This window comes from Xyrauchen texanus, chromosome 39, assembly GCF_025860055.1.
Source record: "Xyrauchen texanus isolate HMW12.3.18 chromosome 39, RBS_HiC_50CHRs, whole genome shotgun sequence".
In the NCBI taxonomy this organism is placed as follows: domain Eukaryota; kingdom Metazoa; phylum Chordata; class Actinopteri; order Cypriniformes; family Catostomidae; genus Xyrauchen; species Xyrauchen texanus.
The window spans coordinates 22,372,143-22,392,364 of NC_068314.1; the positions used below are offsets into that span (position 1 = coordinate 22,372,143).

General features: G+C 38.2%; 1 protein-coding gene across 1 annotated transcript; it reads right to left on the reverse strand.

Moving 5' to 3' along the window:
- Positions 1-7,371: 7,371 nt before the first annotated feature.
- LOC127632580 (keratin, type I cytoskeletal 13-like) lies at positions 7,372-10,673 on the reverse strand. Its single transcript, XM_052111238.1, has 8 exons — positions 9,955-10,673; positions 9,428-9,510; positions 9,138-9,294; positions 8,858-9,019; positions 8,592-8,717; positions 7,844-8,064; positions 7,704-7,717; positions 7,372-7,602 (listed from the first exon to the last, which is right to left on the reverse strand). The coding sequence occupies exons 1-8, from the start codon at positions 10,447-10,449 to the stop codon at positions 7,553-7,555; spliced, it is 1,308 nt and encodes a 435-aa protein (XP_051967198.1). The 5' UTR covers positions 10,450-10,673; the 3' UTR covers positions 7,372-7,552.
- Between the last annotated feature and the right edge of the window lie 9,549 nt (positions 10,674-20,222).

The following is a 20,222-nucleotide window of genomic DNA, read 5'->3' on the forward strand; positions in this document are numbered from 1 at the left end:
TTGAAGTCACCCAGCATCACTATGGAGTCCCCTACTGGGGCCCTATTCAGGACTCCATTCAGGGTCTCCAAGAAGGCCGAATACTCTGAACTGCTGTTCGGTGCATATGCACAGACAACAGTCAGAGTTTTCCCCACAACCCGTAGGCGTAGGGAGGCGACCCTCTAGATCCACGGGGTAAACTCCAGCGTAGTGGCGCTCAGCCGGGGACTCGTGAGTATCCCCACACCCGCCCGTCGCCTCACACCCTGGGAAACTCCAGAGAAGAATAGAGTCCATCCCCTATCCAGGAGTACGGATCCAGAGCCAAAACTGTGCGTCGATGTAAGCCCCACCAGATCCAACTGGTAATGCTCCACCTCCCTCACTAGTTCCGGCTCCTTCCCCCCCAGTGAGGTGACATTCCACGTCCCCAGAACAAGCCTTTGCTGCCCGGGTCTGGTCCGTCGAGGCCCACGGCCTTCACTGCCGCCCATATGGCAGCGCACCCGACTCCTGCGGTTCCTCCAATGGGTGGTGGGCCCAAGGGATGTAGAGGGGGGTTCCACGTTGCTTCTTCGGGCTGTGCCCGGCCGGGCTCCGTGACAAGCCCGGCCACCAGGCGCTCGCCGACAAGCCCTCCATCTGGGCCTGGCTCCAGACAGGGGCCCCAGGCTTCCTCCGGGCAGGGTAACTCCTCCTCTTGCCGTTTTATCCATGAGTCATTTTGAACCATTCTTAGTCTGGCCCCTCACCTGAGACCACTTTGCCTTGGGAGACCCTACCAGGAGCACATGGCTCCAGACAAAACAACCCTCAGGATCATAAGGGCACACAAACCTCTCCACCACGATAAGGTGCTGGTTCCCGGAGAGGTATACTACTATAAATACTGTAAATAATTACAGTATTTATAGTAAAAAAAAAAATTATGAAAAAATAAGTGGCATTTTATTTAACTGCAGTCACTTACGTGAAAACGAATACAATCTCATCAGTTACTAAGCTGAAGCAGTGGGTGGCATTATTGCACTTCAAAGTGTAAATGGAAAATGCCTGTACAAACCAGAAGCGGCAAGATTGCAAGCAAAGCCTGCCGCCCTCCGCATCCTGTGTAAATCCGAGAAACATTTTCTGTTTCAGTCTGGTGACCTTTGGGAAAACTTTAAAGGGATAATTCACCCAGAAATATAAATTATCTCATCATTTACTCACCTTAATGACATTCTAGATGTGTATGACTTTCTTCTGCTGGACACAAATGAAGATTTCTAGAAGAATATTTCTATTTCAGCTGTAGGTCCATGCAATGCAAGTGAATGGTGACCAGAACTCAGAAGGTCCGTAAAGGACATAAAGGCAGCATAAAATAATCCATAACATTCCAGAGGTTAAATCCATATAATCTGATGCATGATATGATAGGTGTGGTTGAGAAACAGATCAATATTTAGGTCCTTTTTTTCTGTAAATCTACACTTCCATTTCCACATTCAGTGTTGTGGTTGGGGCTTGTCAAAGGTAGACATTTATGGTAAAAAAGGACATAAATATTGATCTATTGATTTTTCACCCACACCTATCTGAAGACATTGATTTAACATCTGGAGTCGTATAGATTACTTTTATACTGCCTTTATGTCCTTTTTGGACCACCGTTCATTTGTATTGTGAGGACCAACAAATCTGAGACATTCTTCTAATTATCTTTGTGCATGAAAGAAAGTCATGCACATCTGAGATGGCATGAGGGTGAGCAAATGATGAGAGAACTTTCATTATTGGGTGAATCATCCCTTTAAGTGTGTGTATTAGCATGGTTTTTTTTCATCTCTTGGTGCTAGTGGATACTTGTAGAGGATTTGGCTAACAGGTAACTCCCTGGCGGGATGTGAGATAATCTCAGATTTTTTTTCACCACCCTTTTACCTTGTGCAATTTGGGTACATGTTATATACATTGTATATGGAATATGTATTAAATCCACATTCTTTGCCTTTCCCACTCAATATGGGTCAACACTGTCAAGATACCAAAAATAATGATATGATACATAGGGATATTATCTATTTCAGATTGGCTTCCCCCAAATAAAACAAGCTGTGATTGACATATTAGATGTCAGTCAGATGTTTTTTTCCTATCTAAACTGGCAGTTCTTGGCCATAATATAGGCAACAACAAGGACCAGACCTTTTGCTGCAGTTCAAATTGTTCTGGATACTCAAGAGTACTTTCTCACTGACTACAGGCAACGCAGTACAAAATGTGTACAAAACGAATGGAATTTATACGAAGCAACTAACCAGATCCAGAGAATATGATCATATCAGACCTATATAGCCATTGTGCCAGTGGTTACTTAGGGTGTGAATCAATTTTTTAAAACTTCAGCATTGTTCGGGAGTCTAGACAGAATACTCATCAGTTTAGTCTGATATATGTTTAAATTCACATCCTGCTGCTTTAGCTCTTTATGCTGGCAGCCATTTTTTTTAATACTTTTGTAATTGTTTTGTCAACATTGACAATTAAAATATATATTGAAAAATACCAGTTAGCTTCAGTCATGATTTTTTAACGGACACACCCACAACTCCATAAGCCATAGCTCATTGGTAATTCTGACATTGTGGTGGCATTCATGTACGCCCATCTTGTAAATGTGATAATTTTGACATGACCCAAAGGCAGCAAGTGGCTCTGTAGGCCACAGGTCAGTACCAACTCCAAAACCTGAAACAGCAATTACATTAAAATCCATGGTAAAAACAGCCACCATTGTCTTATGGATGTACATGGTGTTGATTTGATTTATTTTATTTAAAAACAAAACAAAAAAAAAAACATAATTTTTCAGACAAAGAATCATAGTGCTTGACGTAAATGTGTTTTTTAGAGGACATCAGTGCTGCCAACTCCTGTAACCACACAATGCTGATGTGTCTAGGTACAGTATATTAAAACCACACAGCTAGATTACAAAAAGCATTTACAAAAGTCAGTTCCAAGGTCACAGATCAGATTGGATACTTCACCACGTCCTGTTTATCATCTGTTATTTACTTATAATTAAGGCCCAAATTTCAGGATCAATCACCAGAGGTGGCTAGAGTTGCAAAAACTGTACTCAAGTAAAAGTACAATTACTTCAAAAATTAATTACTCAATTAGAAGTAAAAGTGCTAACATAAATAATTACTTGAGTAATAGTAAGAAAGTTTCAATTTTAAAAAGTACTCAAGTATGGAGTAACTCGTTAACTTCCTACATTGCATTTCATAATACACATTTAACATGTATTACAGGATTATTATTATTATTACTACTATTGGCAATTCTGTCATCATTCATCATCATGTTGTTCCAAACCCATTTCACTTTCTTTCTTCCATGTAACAAAATAAAGATATTTTAGACAGAATGTTAGCCTGAATCACTATTTACTTTCAGTGAATGTGTTTTTTTCTATATATTTTGAAAGTGAATGGTGACTAAGACCGTCAGTCCCTAACATTCTGCCTAACATCTTTTGGGTTCCACAAAATACAGAAGGTCACACTGGTTTTGGAATTGAGGGTAAGGAAATCATGATGGAATATTAAATGATGGCTAAGCTATCACTTTAAAGGGGTATCTCACTCAAAAATAAAAATTCTCTTATCATTTACTCACAAGCAAGATCATGTTTTATTAATGCTTACTTTGCCTACTTCTGTGTAGTTACTGTTTTCAGTGTCGAAAGAATTTAGATCAGTAGTTCTGTACACAGTACCGCCGCTCCCTAAACACAGAGTATGCAGCCTGCTTAGGGCAACACGTGCAGAAATGCTGTCTGTTCATGCTCCAGTTGTCAATAATGCGACCAGCAGAGCAAAAAGCATTTACACTTAACGTGGATGTTTACATGGATTTACAGTTAATCAGCCCAAAGTAGCTGCGATAGTTTCCAGAATACCTGTGAGGGCACGGGTTAAATGTGTAAATACTGCTTATGACATACAGGATGCGGGACAAAGCACACTGATATATTGCTGCAGATTTTAAAATGCACATTTAAAAACTGATGTCACAAGAGCCCATATTTACAGAATCACCCTGAAAATGACCATCACCATGTCACAGAAAAGCCCACGTTATCATTAGAGCCAAACCTCACCTCGATATGCTGCCTTAAATTGGAGCTGCAATTTTAATCTTGAAATATCCAAATCTGAACTGGGGGCCCTCTAAACGTCCGGGGGCCCCACGCAATTTTGTGGTTTGCGTGGTTGTTAAACACACTACTGGGTACAACCTTACATTGTTTTCCAGCTCTTGATTGGATTTAACACTTTCTAAGGACAGCAATAGCAATCAAAATTCATTTAGAATGAGTTCCTACAGAATCAGTGTCTGAGATATCCTTTTATTTGAGTGAAGATTCATGTGCAATATAACATTTTCTGAGGTTTATAATTACCCTTATCATTTATAATATCCCTCATGATCTACAGTTACTAGGTCTTTCAGTGTTTCTCCTCTAGGGCAGTACAGGAGTTTATGTATGTGTGTTAGCATGTGTTTTGTCATTTGGTGCCTGTGGATGATTATAGAGGATTTGTCTAACAGGAAACTCCCTGGGAGGGATGTGAGATGATCTGTTTCAATCACCACCCTTTATCAAGTCACACATATTAACTTTGGTTGCTCACTCAACAGAGTGTGTCTTATTTTATTTGATTAAATATGTTATTATTAAAAAATACATATTATTATTATATTTTCAAATTAAATGTGTAATATGTGCAGACCGATAAAGTAAGTTTGATGCACAAACTTTGTAAAGCAACCTGTTTGCAATTTTCTTCTGATCAAATGATATGTAACTTTAACACTTAACATTTAACACATTAAATGCATCAGCAGTTTATTTGATTGTTGTTGTTCATTTGAGTATAATCATTCATTGACTATTTTCATCCATGTTTGCATGTTTTTCCAGTATTTACAATAATGGTTGTAATCAGGGTCAGAAATTAAGTGGGGCTCATGACAAAAATGCATGATTCTTGAGATAAGGAACAAAACATGTCCTATATACAAAAGTCCTCATTATGTTAAAAAATCAAGACATTTATAACAATTTAAATACTGAAAGTTAAATCTAAAGGAAATATGTATACTCCGGGTTTTCATTACTTCTATTTTTAAATAATTTCATTATAATTTAAAAAAATGCATGCTGTTTACTTGGAAGCACATGTAACTTAACCTGTCCTCAGCAAGAGGTTACAATGTTAAACTCCCAAACAAAAAAACAAAAAACCAAAGTGTTTAAAAATGCAACAAATTCATATAGGAATATCAAATGAAAGGTAAGGATCTGTAAGATATCAAACAATACATAAAGTAACCTTTACATTATATTTTCCATAACAAAACTGCCTATCAAATTTGTGTCCTCACTTTGCGTCAACTCCGTCAGATGTTTTTATAATCCTGAAAACATCAGACAGTGTGATGGTCAGATATAACTCTGAAAACCCCTTTTTCACTTCCTGCTTGTAGTGGATGCAACATTAGGACACATGGTCTTGTAAGTTTCATATTTGTTTATGTTTTTAAAAACAAAACAATGTGCACTTACAATGGAAGTGAATGTGAAAGGCAGAAATGTGAAAAGTAAAGTAAAAATGTTTCATAAAATTATAATTCTTCTGTTAAAACTTGAGAGCTGTAAAGTTGTTTAAATGGACATTTTTACAATCATTTTATGGTTTCTTGGCATTACATCGTCATGGCAATGAAGTTGTAAATTTTGCTATAAGTTTACACAGAAAAGGTTAGTAAGGGGTGAGATGGCTGGTGGACTTCAAGGCACTCACTTGTCTGTGTGGGCGCCCCATGCCGCCCCTGGCAAGCTGCCTATGTTGCCCATGCCTAAATCCATCCCTGCTCATAATTTTGCTTTTTTTAAAGAAAAGGAGGGGCAAGTAAAAATTTTTGTTGTGGTAATCAATATTATGTCACAAATGCTGTCGATTGAGATTAAATTGAATTGAACCTGGAATATTCCTTTAATCATTAACAAATAAAGTCAAAATAAATGGAATAGTTGTCAAATCACATTTACTTTTGTATGTTATTAAATATAAATCATTATCAGTTCTCTGTTTCTATCAGTCTCAAGAGTGCAAAAGGGAAATTACACTCTTGTGACTATCCTCAAAGTCCTTTTCAAGTGCAGCTCCTATCCACTTGAATGGGGAAAGACATAAATATCCAAAAAGTTTGGTAAAGATTACGATCAAATAACTTATTTCAAATGAGCAGATAAATCTGACAACACTGGTATCATAAATTGTGCTTCTTTAGCTCAGATCATGCCAAAAACTCCAAGCTAATGCACTTGCGTGTTTTTGAGTGGACTGACAGGCAATGTGTGTATCTATAAGGTGATTGACTCTTTTACCTGTAAGTTTTCATTTTCTACATCTGCCTTATTTGGTGTCCAATGTCTCCCTTTAATTTTAATAATAATGGTCTGTTTTGGGCTATATATTCTTTGCTATCCTGCACCATGAAAACATCACTCTTGTGACCACTTCTCAACCATATTGAAGCACTTCAAAAAATAGATAAATGTACATTTACAATAATTATTGTTGCATTATACTATTATAAAGATTTTTTTGCACTGAAAAAATAGATTGTTTTATGATTATTTGGTGGAGCATTTTTTAGCCTCAGCTCAGGCATTTCAAAGAAAGAAAGAAAAACATTTGTGTCCCATAAAAAAAGGAAAACAAATGATAAAGTAATGAGCAAATAATTAATTATTTTTTTAAATTAATGTAATTTTAACATTCATTTTAGCATTTAGTTTAGTTTAGCATTGGGTAAAGTAATGGAATCCTCAAACAAGTTGAATACAGCATCAGATTGACATTTAAAATACATAACAAGAGTGATGTTTCCTCCTGATATTGTGCTATCCCACTTTCCACACTAGACTGAATTCCCTTTTTCCAGTTTATACAATCGTCTTTATAAGGGTCAAAGATTATACTGATGAAGGGGAAGTCAATGGCCAGCCAGGTCATAACCTAAACTTTGATGGATCTGTTTCAAGCTAGTTTATTTATCTTTCTCTCTCTCATTGTCTCACTTTGATTCTTTCATTCTTGTTTTCTGGTGATAATGAAATCAGTGTTTTCACTGAACAAAAGTTATTTTGAAGCAGCCTATATGATTAGGCATAGCATGCCTTAAGATGTATTTTTTTTTTTTACTGCAATCGACTCCCCTGTGTTTTGCAGCATTTTTGAACAGATATCAGTCACTCAACTCTGTAATCCTTTCTTTAAAATCTATTCCATAGTTCTGAGGCAAAAAGAGTAACACATAAAGTATTTTTGGCAGCAGCTTTATTTTCAGGAACAGGTTTTTGTTACATATTACAACACAAATGTAAATGATCTTTTGTTTTCGTTTTGTAACACTTGTTTCCTTGTTCTCATTTTACAACACTCATTTATACCAAATGTGTGCATGTGTTTGGGTGTTGTCTCATAAAGCAGTCAGATTTGCATTAGTATTGACGCTGCGTTAAGATGGTAGAGGTGACAGAGGTAGATCCACCTGAAGGGCGAGAGAGAAAGAGTATTAATGCAGAATATGTTAAATTGAGTATCTAAAACTGACCATCCCCCCACAAAATTCAAAAAGGAGATTTTAATTACCCATTTCTTGAGTCCTAGAAGACAAAGAAGAAAAGATGCATTAGAGAAGTCATTTCAGTACAAGTTTAGCATAAGATCCATGTAACATAGACCCATCTTGATGTTTAATAACTCTGAATTAAATGAAAAGATTATCTTACTTAATGTCCTGATTTTCCAGGAGGCTTCTGTAGGTGGCGATCTCCTTCTCCAAACGGCTCTTGATATCAAGCAACATGATGTACTCTCGTCCCTGTTGCTCAATGCTAGCACGCATCTGACACAGCTCTGCTTCCAGAGCGTTGATGTGGTTCTGGAAGCCTGCTAACATAGCACTGTATCTAGCCTCTGTGTCAAACAGTGTCTTCTCCAGTGACGATTTCTGTGTGGATGGTTAGAACAGGTAGAAAGATTAAGGAATAATTGCATTAGTCCACACCCTGTAAAATGTACAGTATTTGAGCATTTTAAAACCAACTTGTGTCAAATGAGTTCACTGATTTCATTTTACTGTCCACTTGCTTTGATTTACTTTTAGTTATCAAGGGTTATACCTTGTATCAGAAAAACAAGACCAAAGATCACAAAAAGATTCCCAAAGGACAGTCAACATATCTTAATGGCTTCTTCTCATCTTTCCTGTATACCTCAACTTCTGGGATCTGGAGAGCTTTACAAATGAAAGCATCCTTGACATACAGTATCTCACACTCTCCCTTCTTTCCGTCTGTTTTGTATTAATCTCCCTGACCGTGTCCTTTTCTTTGCCTGCTTCCCTTATCTCTTACATCATATTTTGGCTTGACTTTGGTTCAGAAAATGTATTACTACACCCCCCTCTTCACTGCTGCCTTCTTTCTTTCTACAGTATCTATGTCCTTCATTTCCTGCATTCCACCCATATCTCACCATGCTGAGTTGAGACTGTAACTCGATCTCTAGGGTCTGCAAGGTGCGTCGCAGATCTGAGACCTCTGTCTTAGTGGTTTGTATGGTCTCTGTGCTGATGGCCACCTCTTTGTTCAACTGTGCAGTCTTAAAGAGAGAAAGAAGCACAAAATGATTTAAATAATACATTAAACAATTATCCAAGCTGCACTGTTTTAAGCTACAAGCTGTAATATCTGGTTTATCAGTAAAATGAGAATTCAAAGTGAAAAAGAAAGAAGTCTTACCCTGTCCTTAAACCAGGATTCCTGATCCCTGCGGTGTTTAACAATGATGGTTTCGTAATGAGCACGAATTTCATCCAAAATCTTGTTGAGGTCTTGCTGAGGAGCAGCATCCACCTCCACATTCACTGTGCCTGTCAACTGAGACCTCATTGCTGCCAAGTCCTGTAATCATACAAGATTCAAGCTTCAGGTCTCCAATTTACTCTACATTATAGCCCAAACTTGCAAGATAAATCACACATAAAGAAACTTATTCTGCAGCTGGAAAACTACTACAAACCTCCAGGTGGTTCTTCTTCATATACACCAGTTCATCTTGCAGACCTTCGATCTGCATCTCCAGATCAGCCTTTGTCAGGGTTGTCTGGTCCAGCAAGCGACGCAGATTAGCAACGTCAGCTTCCACAGACTGCCTCATTACTAGCTCATGCTCATATCTGATTGGTGGATAATTTGGATAGGATATGAACTCACCAATCACTGTTTAAACCCGACCAATATGATTGATGTATAAATAAGCTAAAGTTATATAGCAATATACTGTGTGTTGGCAACATTGTTTGAACTCACTTTATTCTGAAGTCATCAGCAGCCAGTTTAGAGTTGTCGATCTGCAGGAGGATGCTGGCATTGTGGATTGTGGCATGTTTAATCTGTAATGTAGAGCATTGATGTTAATTTAATAAATCAAGGAAGAACATAAATGAGAAGTATTGCTATATCTGCTGTATTCTACACCGTAAGACCTTGAGAAAAACAAAGAAGGAAATCCATCATTTTAAAAACATAATGCTATGATAATGCTATGGGGTCAGATTTATTTACTAATCTTTAATATGAGAACAGATCACATTGAGTTGCAAGGATTCTCAATGGAGCTTTTCTCTCTACTTACTTTATTTGTTCACTGCTAGAACCCAAGTGATTATCCACAGTTGTATTTTCATCAACTTCTATATACAAAGCAATTTCAGTGCACTAAAATGTTCTAGTCTTTCTATTTCACTTTCATTTAAATCTCATACATCAGACAGAAATGTTCCACTATATTTAAACGTTTCCCCCCTTTATATGCACTTGAAACCCCCAGTCTGTACCTTTTCCTTCAGGTCATTGATGGTGTTCCAGTAGGCACTGTAGTCCCTCTGTGCGATTGGCCCCTTTTTCTCATAGTACTCCCGGATCATGGTCTCAAGCTTGGCATTGGCAACCTCCAGAGAGTGCACCTTCTGCAGGTAGGAGGCCAAACGGTCATTCAGGTTCTGCATGGTGGCCTTCTCGTTCAGCTGGACCAAGTCAGCATCCCCTCCATAGTTGCCTCCAACCAACATTCCCACTCCATATCCTCCACCGTATCCTCCACCATATCCCCCGCCATAGCCTCCACCGTATACTCCACCATAGCCTCCGTATCCTCCAATTCTGGATTTCATAGAAGCAGAAGAGATTCGGGTGCTTCCTCCGATACTACCGCCATAAACGCTGTGGGCTTTTTGTGGAAGCAGAACACTGCGACTCTTAGTAACTATGGACTTTGAGGTCATGGTCTTGGGACCATGGGAGGACGATATGCGGACAGAAGATGATGACATGGTCGATGGATGCAGAGATGAGATAAAAGCAAAGAGGAAGCTACAGGAAACTGTGAGTTTGCCTGAAGAGGATGGTGCCTTTGATTCCAGCTCTGTCCTCTTATAGAGTTGGAGCTTGAGGGCGGGTCCTGAACTTTGTGGAGGGGAGGGTGGAAGAAGGGTGTGTGAGTGTGCATTTGCCAGACCCTGCTGCAACCACCACCCATGTTGAGATTTGAGGAATAGAGTTCAGTTAACACCCTAGTGAGGAAACAGCAAAGGAATGTCTCTTCAAAAAAAGCCATGGGTGCAGCACAAGGCTTTGGAATATTTAGCGATATAGTTTGGGAAAAAATAGCTTTACCCAGGTTTACCTAAACAATGATTTCTCACTTCCACACATATACAAACAAGGCAAGCTCTGCCTTTGGTGTCTGTGGATGTGCTTATATGCATTCCTGCAAGTTCTTATGGCTACTCTTAACACAATCTGAGGGTATACAGGTGTATGTGTGTGTAGGCATGTTTGAGTGGTTTACGAGGACATTTTTTAGGTTTACAAGGGTATTATGCTATAATTGTGGTTTATGAGGATATGTCTAGTCCCCATAATTCAAATCAATTAAAAAACATACTAAACTACGAATTTTTGAAAATGCAGAAAGTTTTTTTTTTTTTTTTTTTGTGAGGGTTAGGGTTAAGGGATAGAATCTATAGGTTGTACAGTATAAAAATAATTATGTCTGTGGAGAATACTCATACGGATAGCCACAAAAACATGTGTGTGTGTGTGTGTGTGTGTGCACCAACATGTGTGTGTGCTTATGCCAGCTTTTCTCCTTTTGTCAGTTAGAAATTAAACAAAGAGATTAGCCAGTAATTTGAGGATACTGATTTTTTTTTTTTTCAGCATTAAGTTTTGATCAAGCAAGTGAATATAAAGTTAACATAGTTGTCATCAGATTGTGACAACAATCTTTGATTTAGAATCCTAAACTCAACAATGGAATTTCAAAATCATGTGTGTCCAAATGTGTGTGTGTTCCTATAGAATGACTGTCTGAGATATCTAAATGCAATACATTTATAATAGTGGTCTGGGCATTAAGAACCTCTGTTGTAGAGTTGGATATAGAAGAGAAATTGACACCATTGACTATTAAGTTAGTAAAGATTCATACTGTGATATTAGTATTATGTTTATTCATTTATAATATATACAGCTTTCAATGTTTTTATTTTTCTAGTAAGTGATCAATCTCAAGAAGTAAATTTTATTTGTCATTTGTTTACACAGGGTTCACTCACTGGGCACTGAACCACTTGTGGCAAAACTATTGTAAGATGATCTGAGAAAATGAAACAGTACAGACAATTATGTGCAAACTAACAACATAGAACAGAAAGTTTATAAATACACACACAAATAGTTATAATTTCAGCAAAAAAACTGCTTTCAACTGCTTTTATTTTCAGCAAATTTGATGTGTAAATATTTGTATGAACATAAAAAGATTCAACAACTAAACATAAACTGAACATGCGTCACAGACATGTGACTAACTGAAATGGAATAATATGTCCCTGAATGTGGGGTCAAAATCAAACGTAACAGTCAGTATCTGATGTGGCCACCAGCTGCATTAAGTACTGCAGTGCATTTCCTCCTCATGGACTGCACCAGATTTGCCAGTTCTTGCTGTGAGATGTTACCCCACTCTTCCACCAAGGCACTTGCAAGTTCCCGGACATTTCTGGGGGGAATGGTCCTAGCCCTCACCCTCCGATCCAACAGGTCCCAGACGTGCTCAATAGGATTGAGATCCGGGTTCTTGGCTGGGCATGGCAGAACACTGACATTCCTGACACTGATGGAGGGATTCTGCATTCCTGATGTAACTCAGGTAGTTGTTGCCGCCATCCTAGGTGTGATCATGTGTACCGATCCTGTGCAGGTGTTGTTACACATGGTCTGCCACTGTGAGGATGATTAGCTGTCCTTCCTGACTCTCTATCTTTGGTGTCTTACAGTACTGATATTGCAATTTATTGCCCTGGTCAAATCTTCAATCCTCATGCCTCCATGCAGCAAGACTAAGGCATGTTCATGCAGATGAGCAGGGACCCTGGGCATCTTTCTTTTGGTGTTTTTCAGAGTCAGTAGAAAGGTCTCTTTAGTGTCCTAAGTTTTATAAATGTGAACTTAATTGCCAACCATCTGTAAGCTGTTAGTGTCTTAACACCGTTCCACAGGTGCATGTTCATTAATTGTTTATGGTTCATTGAACAAGCATGGAAAACACTGTTTAAACCCTTTACAATAAAGATCTGTAAAGTTATTTGTATTTTTGCAAAATTATCTTTAAAATACATTGTCCTGAAAAAGGGATGTCTCTTTTTTGCTGAGTTTATATGTAGCCAAGTGGAGAAATTAAATGTAATTTAACTTGTCATAAATTGGATGTGGCCCCTTTAAGAACAGGAGTTTTGCAACACCTGTTTATAAATTGATATTTATATGAAGAAGACAATTTATATGAAGAATAAAATGTAATATATGCAGTATATAAAGTAATCTTGTGGTAGGTTACCAGTAGGGCTGGGTATAGTCAGCCGCCACACGATATTATACATCTTGCGATACACGTCACGATTATATATCATTATATGATGGTTCGAATTCACTTTTAATTTAAATTAATGAGTATAGTATAATGTCCATTTTGCTTGCATACAGTATGAAATAAATTATCTTTCAGTTAATGCTGTTTTTCATTATACAGGGGACCTTCTAACTTGTTTAATTACAGACATATCACTTTTATTTATTTTATTTTATTAATTTTTCTTCGTTTTTGTGACATTTTAGCTTTTCTTTTAGCATGTTCATTTATTACATCAATAAACATAATGTATTAAATATATTATATTGCATATATACAGTATATTGTTATAGGTTTATTGTTTACATGCCTAATTTGTACTATTTACAATTATTTACTTAGATAATTGTACTGTCTTTTTAAGACCTGTTGCAGGGAGTTTGACAGTATTGTTTGTTTGGCAGAATGGCTTCTTTACAGCATCCATGTTATGTATGATAAGAATTAAATGTTTATTTTGTTGTTGCTTTTTTAAATAATTTCTTATCCCCTTTTTCCCCCAATTTGGAATGCCCAATCCCCACTACTTAGTACGTTACACAGTTACACACCTTAATCCAGGTAATGGAGGACAAGTCTCAGTTGCCGCCACTTCTGAGACTGTCAGTCCGTGCATCTTATCACGTGGCTCGCTGTGCATATCACCACAGAACCTACACCTCCGCTATCCATGCACAACTTACCACAGGCACAATTGAGAGTGAGAACCACTAATCGCGACCACAAGGAGATTACACCATGCGACTCTACCCTCCCTAGCAACCAGGCAAATTTGGTTGCTTAGGAGACCTGGCTGGAGTACCTCAGCACTCCCTGGATTCGAACTTGCGGCTCCAGGGGTGGTAGTCAGCATTTGTACTCGCTGAGATACCCAGGTCCCCTCTTTTGTTGTTTTTGATAGATGACTGTAGAGAACAGAAAAGATATTAAAACATACATTATTAAACAACAAATGGTTTGCTTGGATCTAATCTTTGGACTCACATTGCACAGAAAGAGTCAAAACTTTTACTCTCAGCATGCAGTGAAAAGATCTCGGTGCTGAAATATTATGCCACTACACCACACAAACACTGGTGAGTGAAATCTAAAAGAATTTACCAGCCAGTGGCTTTTCACAGACATTTTTTGTACCAAATGGGAAGTCTGATTGTTGGGGACTGCAGATTGAAAGAAAGAGCGATCTTGGCATTTTAAGAATCGACACTAGGATTGAAAAAATTAAGATTAAGTTGAAAATAAAATATTTTTGTCCGGCCCTGACCCAAACACATGAGAGAGGTCCAGCATGCCCGTGAGAGAAACCGTGAATCCTGCAAGATCAGTTTGTCTTTTTCGTGCCTCATAGGAGCATCTCAGACTGCATTGAAAATATCACAATACATGGATCTAAGTATCGATACAAAATTGTAAGAATAAGTCACAATATATCGATATTTAATTGTATCGACAAAGCCCTAGTAACTAGGATGTTGTTATGTGATTGTTTAGGTGTTTTGTGTATTTTTAACATGTTGCTACATGGTAGGTAGTGTGTTCTGTTTGGTTGCCTTGGTGCTATGAGTTGTTTCTAGGTGGGCGCTGACTAGCCCAATCAAAAGTACCCATGAAAACTCTTTGAAACTCAGCTGCATAATTTCAATTTAATAAAAAAACCAAGTGTGCAATATTACAATCTTTTTCATGTTTCCAATGTTTCTATTCAGGGCAGTATTGGTGGTGGCATTTGGGAAATCTGGAAGTTGAGTGTGTGAGTGTGTATGTGTGTGAGCATATCTCTCGGAGCCAGACAGTGGATGTTTTGTGGAGGATTTGGCTTGATAGTGTGCTCCCCAAGAGGTGTGACATCACCGCTTACCAATGAACCAGCCTCTTACCAGGTCACATCTGGAACTTTGCATCAACTTGGATACATCACTCATCAACAATGGGGAGAGAAAGTAAAAGGGCGAGGGTGGGGTTTAAACTTTGGTCCCCAGAACAGAAATTGTGTAACTTTGTGTGTGCAAAATGTGTTTGTAAGAGTGAGTAAGAGAGAGAGGACGATTAAAATAATTGAATTCAGGGTTGGTTGAAAATTTTTCTGAGCTAAAAATTGTGAATCAGCAGATTTCACTGAGGGGTGTTTTGGGAATTTAAATCATGGTGAAATTGTACCATAGTTATGAGCACACAAACATAACTGGAATATTCCCCAACGAGCTGTAGAAAATGTAAAAGCAACTGGGAGAATCAAGTAAATGCCAAACAGGCTGCCTCTATTCTTCGCCAACATCCTGTGATTTTTGCCACACCCAAATGATAACATACTGCAATTAAAATATTTTTATTTATTTTAAGAAAAAAATAATTATATAAATACATTTTGATCGCCATGTGTCTGCATGACTTCATGTCTGCACAATCTATTCTTTGTTCTGCACAAGTCTGGTTCTGTTGTGAAGACATTAGTCTGTATAGATACTTTGAGTCATGACTCACTATATAAACAAAACTACACCCCACCTTTCTCTCTCAAGTGTATGAGCTGTCCTAAAAGAGCTCGTGGGAGAGTTGATAACTATTATTACTCATAAAAATGGCTTCTCTGTCCAGTTGACCATCAAACTTTAATTTACATTTACATTTACATTTATGCATTTGGCAGACGCTTTTATCCAAAGGGACTATCCCCCCGGAGCAACCTGGAGTTAAGTGCCTTGCTCAATGACACAATGGTGGTGGCTGTGGGGATCAAACCAGCGACCTTCTGATTACCAGTTATGACCATCAAACTTTAATTAAAGGGATAGTTCACTAAAATGAATATCCTCACTCACTCTCATGTTATTCCAAACCTATATGCCTCAGTCATCATTCATTATAATTGCATCCCCCCACCCCCACCATCAAAGTGATTTGAGCCTAACATCTAATTTTGTGTTCCACTAAAGAAAGAGAGCCATACTGTTTAGCAACAACAGTATGTTCACCGGCATCTCCACAACCACATTGAGCACCGAGGCCCCCCAGGGCTGTGAGCTTAGTCCACTGCTGTTCACGCTGCTGACTCCCAACTGTGCAGCAATGCACAGCTTGAATCACATCATCAAGTTTGCCGATGACACGACTGTGGTGGGTCTCATCAGCAAGAACGACGAGTCAGCATACAGAGAGAAGGTGGAGTGGCTAACGGACTGGTACATAGCCAACAACCTGTTTCTGAACATGGACAAAACAAAAGAGATGGTTGTTGAATTCAGGAGAGGATATGAGAACAGCTAAAAAGATCATCAGGGTCTCTCTCTTCTCTCCATCATAGTAATTTACACCACACGCTGCATCCGCAAAGCCACCAGCATTGTGGATGACCCCAAGTGCCCCTCACACAAACTCTTCACCCTCCTGCCATCTGGCAAAGGGTACCTCACAGCCAGACTGTACACACAACTGAACACCATCCGACCCCCTTTGAAATTTTGCACATTTCTGTATTATCTACCTGAATTGTTTTTGCTGCAATTGTATTCATAAAATACTGTACTTAATTTCTTGTCACTTCTACCTGGCTGCTACCCCAATAACTGCTATGTCCATATATAGTATAAGCTTATCTGATGAATACTATGTCATAGAATGTTATGTTTACATTCATAGCATTTTCTATTATATTGTAATATATTTTTGCACTACTTGTTTCATCTGAGATTTTCACACTAGAACTGTGTAATGGTCGGTGCTGCACTGTCTGTTACTGTGCCTATTGTCCTGTCTCAGCAATTATTGTACCGTCTTGTACAGTTTGCACACATTTGCATGTGTACTTTATGTAGTAATGTGTAGGTATTTTAGTTCTGTCTAGTCTCATGTAGTTCTGTGTTTGCTTTATGTTGTTTCATGTGTACTGGAAGGAAATTGTTACTTTAATTTACCAAAGTGGCATTCAACTGATCATAAAGTATAGTCAGGACATTACTGATGTAAAAAACCACATCATCAATATTTGAAAACATTTTCATTTTTTATCAAATCTAGACAGGTCCCATTTCCAGCAGCCATCACTCCAACACCTTATCCTTGAGTAATCATGTCAATATATTGATAATTTGGTACTATAGAAAATCACTTTTCTTTTTTTTGGTTTTTCACTGTTTGTTTTTGGGTTGCCACAGTATGAAATAGACTGGCATGTCTTAGTCAATTAAAATTAGAAAATGAGCAAAAAATCATGCAAAATAAAAGTTTGTGCCATATTGCACTTCTCTTCGTGTGCCCAATCACAGACAGCCTGATATGATGGGCACTTCTTGAACACATAACAGATATTTTGCACACTTCACAAGACACTTGTGGTGACTCGTCTTACCCAGTTACACCAGAGGTGATTTAACCTCACTTTCCCCTGGCCTACAGTGTATAGTTTTGGATAATTCTTTCCATTAAATTTGCTTTACTGTGATATGCCTTACAATTCTTTGTAGCGAGGAAACATCACCCGAACGCATAACAGTCATGATCTGAATGTTCATGATCAACACTCATGATGTCCTCAGAGGCCATGGCTTGAACTTGTCCATGTAATTATCGCCCATTCTCGCACTGTCATCACATGACAACAAGGCAAAGAGTCATTAGCCAATTGGTGTTTTGCTAGGTGTGTCCTCACCCCTCATCTCCTGATTTCTCTCTGTCTCTCTCTCTCTCTCTGCCCTACATGCAACATTCTCCCTGTCTGATTCCTGCCTTTGTAAGTTTCTATCATATGTCATATTGAAACAGGAATGTCTGGAGTGAAACATAATTTCTCACAATGTCAAACATTTGATGACTTTCTAACATTACTCTCTTCCTACAATCAAGTTATCACTTGTTGTGAAAGGTGTGATTATATTACACATGTTGTAAAGTGACACATTTTAAATAAACAAGGTATTGTTCTCTAGCTGACAGCTCTCACTGTTATAAACTACAAAGATTTAATATGCACATGCTTTGGTCAAACTGCTTAATGCAATTTGAGAAAATTATATTCATTATTTTGGCTGACAAATATTTCTGGAGGCTTTCTTGTGCCTCTCTCTTTTTGCTTCATATATTGAGTTCGATTTGAGAGTTATCTGTGGAAGAATTGTTTAGAAACTTAAAGAACTTAAAAAAATATATTTTAAAATTTACCCTTGGGCAGCATTCATTGTAAAAACCAACACCTTCAGAAAAATAAATGCATGAAAACGTGCCTCTAGGGGAAAACAGCTCATCATTTAGCGGGGTAGTACCATCAACAGGTACAGCGGGTGCACATTTGAGGGTACTACCCTTTACAAACCTGATGTACCCATAAAGGTAAAATGTTTTGCAAAATAGTCAACATTTTTTTTTCATAGTGGTTCAATTTTTAATCAAACATTCAGGTTATAATGTCATAAAGTGAGAGTGCTTGATTTAAAAAAAAAATGTTTCATAGCATGTGCTCCACCCATCGATATTCATATACATATATATATATATGTTGCATGCCTTTGTTGTTCTAGAGTATATACTACAATCACAACAGATAAATGTTAACTACAACTGCATTTTAACTGGGGCCCTCCTATGGTTTATATGTGTGTAAAACCAGCAGGCCCTGCAGATATAGTTATACTCAGCAGTCATGGAGTCAGTCCTCTGCACTTCAGTAACTGTGTGGTTTGTTGCAGATACAAAATCGGACATCAGAAGACTACAAAGGACAGTTCGTCCTGCTGAGAGGATTATTGGTTGCCCCATGTCCTCCCTTCAAGAACTGAACACTTCCAGAGGAAAAAGTGCTGGAAAAATCACTCTGGACCCCACTGCCTTTCTGAACAGTTACATTCTGGACGATGTCCTGAAAATGGTATGTTTCTTTTTTTGCTGAGTTTATATTTAAGCAATATCACACAAGCAAGAGTGCAATATGGCCCTACATCAGCACTGCTGTGATTCGGCTGCAGGCCGAGTGCCATAGTTTAATGAACAAGTACATTTTAAAAAATTAGGAAAAACCAAGTACGGTCATAAAAATGCATTTGTGCATGGAACTACTTTCTTACGCGACGAGTCAGAATCTGCCGTTGCTGGTTCAAAACAAATGATGCGTCCAAGCCTCTGTTAGTAATTCAAAAAGTTCACTTCAGAAATAGTATCACGGCTTGTGCTGTTTCTGTGTGTGTGTGTGAGAGCGAGAGAGATGGAGCGTGTGCGATCACCTGTTGCCACACCCAATCAGCAATGCTGTCAGCTTTCTCAGTGGAAAATATACGTCCAAGCGGGGGTATTCCTCACTATTTCGTGGTAGCCGGTGTGCAAAAGTCATTCACTATAGAAACAGCGATGTCCACCACCATTTTAAACAGTATGTATCCACTGTGGAAACTCTGATAAAAGGTAAGCACTTGAGTTCTATAATAAATCAGTCTGTTGTGTCTCTCAACATGAGCCGTAATGCTGAAGTTGTAATGTAATGTATTAGTAATACAAGCAATCACAAAGCGCAGTTCTATGTAAACAATGACTAACGGATTCACTTTCCGTCACCAACTGGCTCATATTACACACAAAAATGATCTTTTGCCACCATCTGCTGGCTAACATATGTAATTTAAAAAATAAAGCCAGTAACTCCTAACAGTAACTCCACTTTAGTTTAGAACAGCATGAACGCGGAGTGATACACACAGTGAAGCGTCCAAGTGCTGATGCTGTCACACCATCAGTTCTCATGGAATGTCTCTCGTCCAATCAGATTTGAGAACCGAACTAACTGTATATATAAATATATATATATATATATATATATATATATATATATATATATATATATATATATACACTAGGGCTGTCAATTTTATGTGTTAATTCAGTGCGATTAATTTTATTAAAAATAACGTGTTAAAAAATTAACTCAATTAATCGCAATGCCCCCGGACAGTAATACAGAAGAGTCCTGAGAAATGCAAGCTTGTAGTGCCACCTGTTTACTCCAGAGGGCAGTAAGTGAAACTTCAGCTGTATGGCAATCCGCAGTTTATACAGTGAACAAAACAACCCTTCAGCAGGCAGCACAACATGAACACGTGGTGCGTTCTTGCGTTCAAAACACTGGAGCGCAAATTCGTACTAAGGGATCTC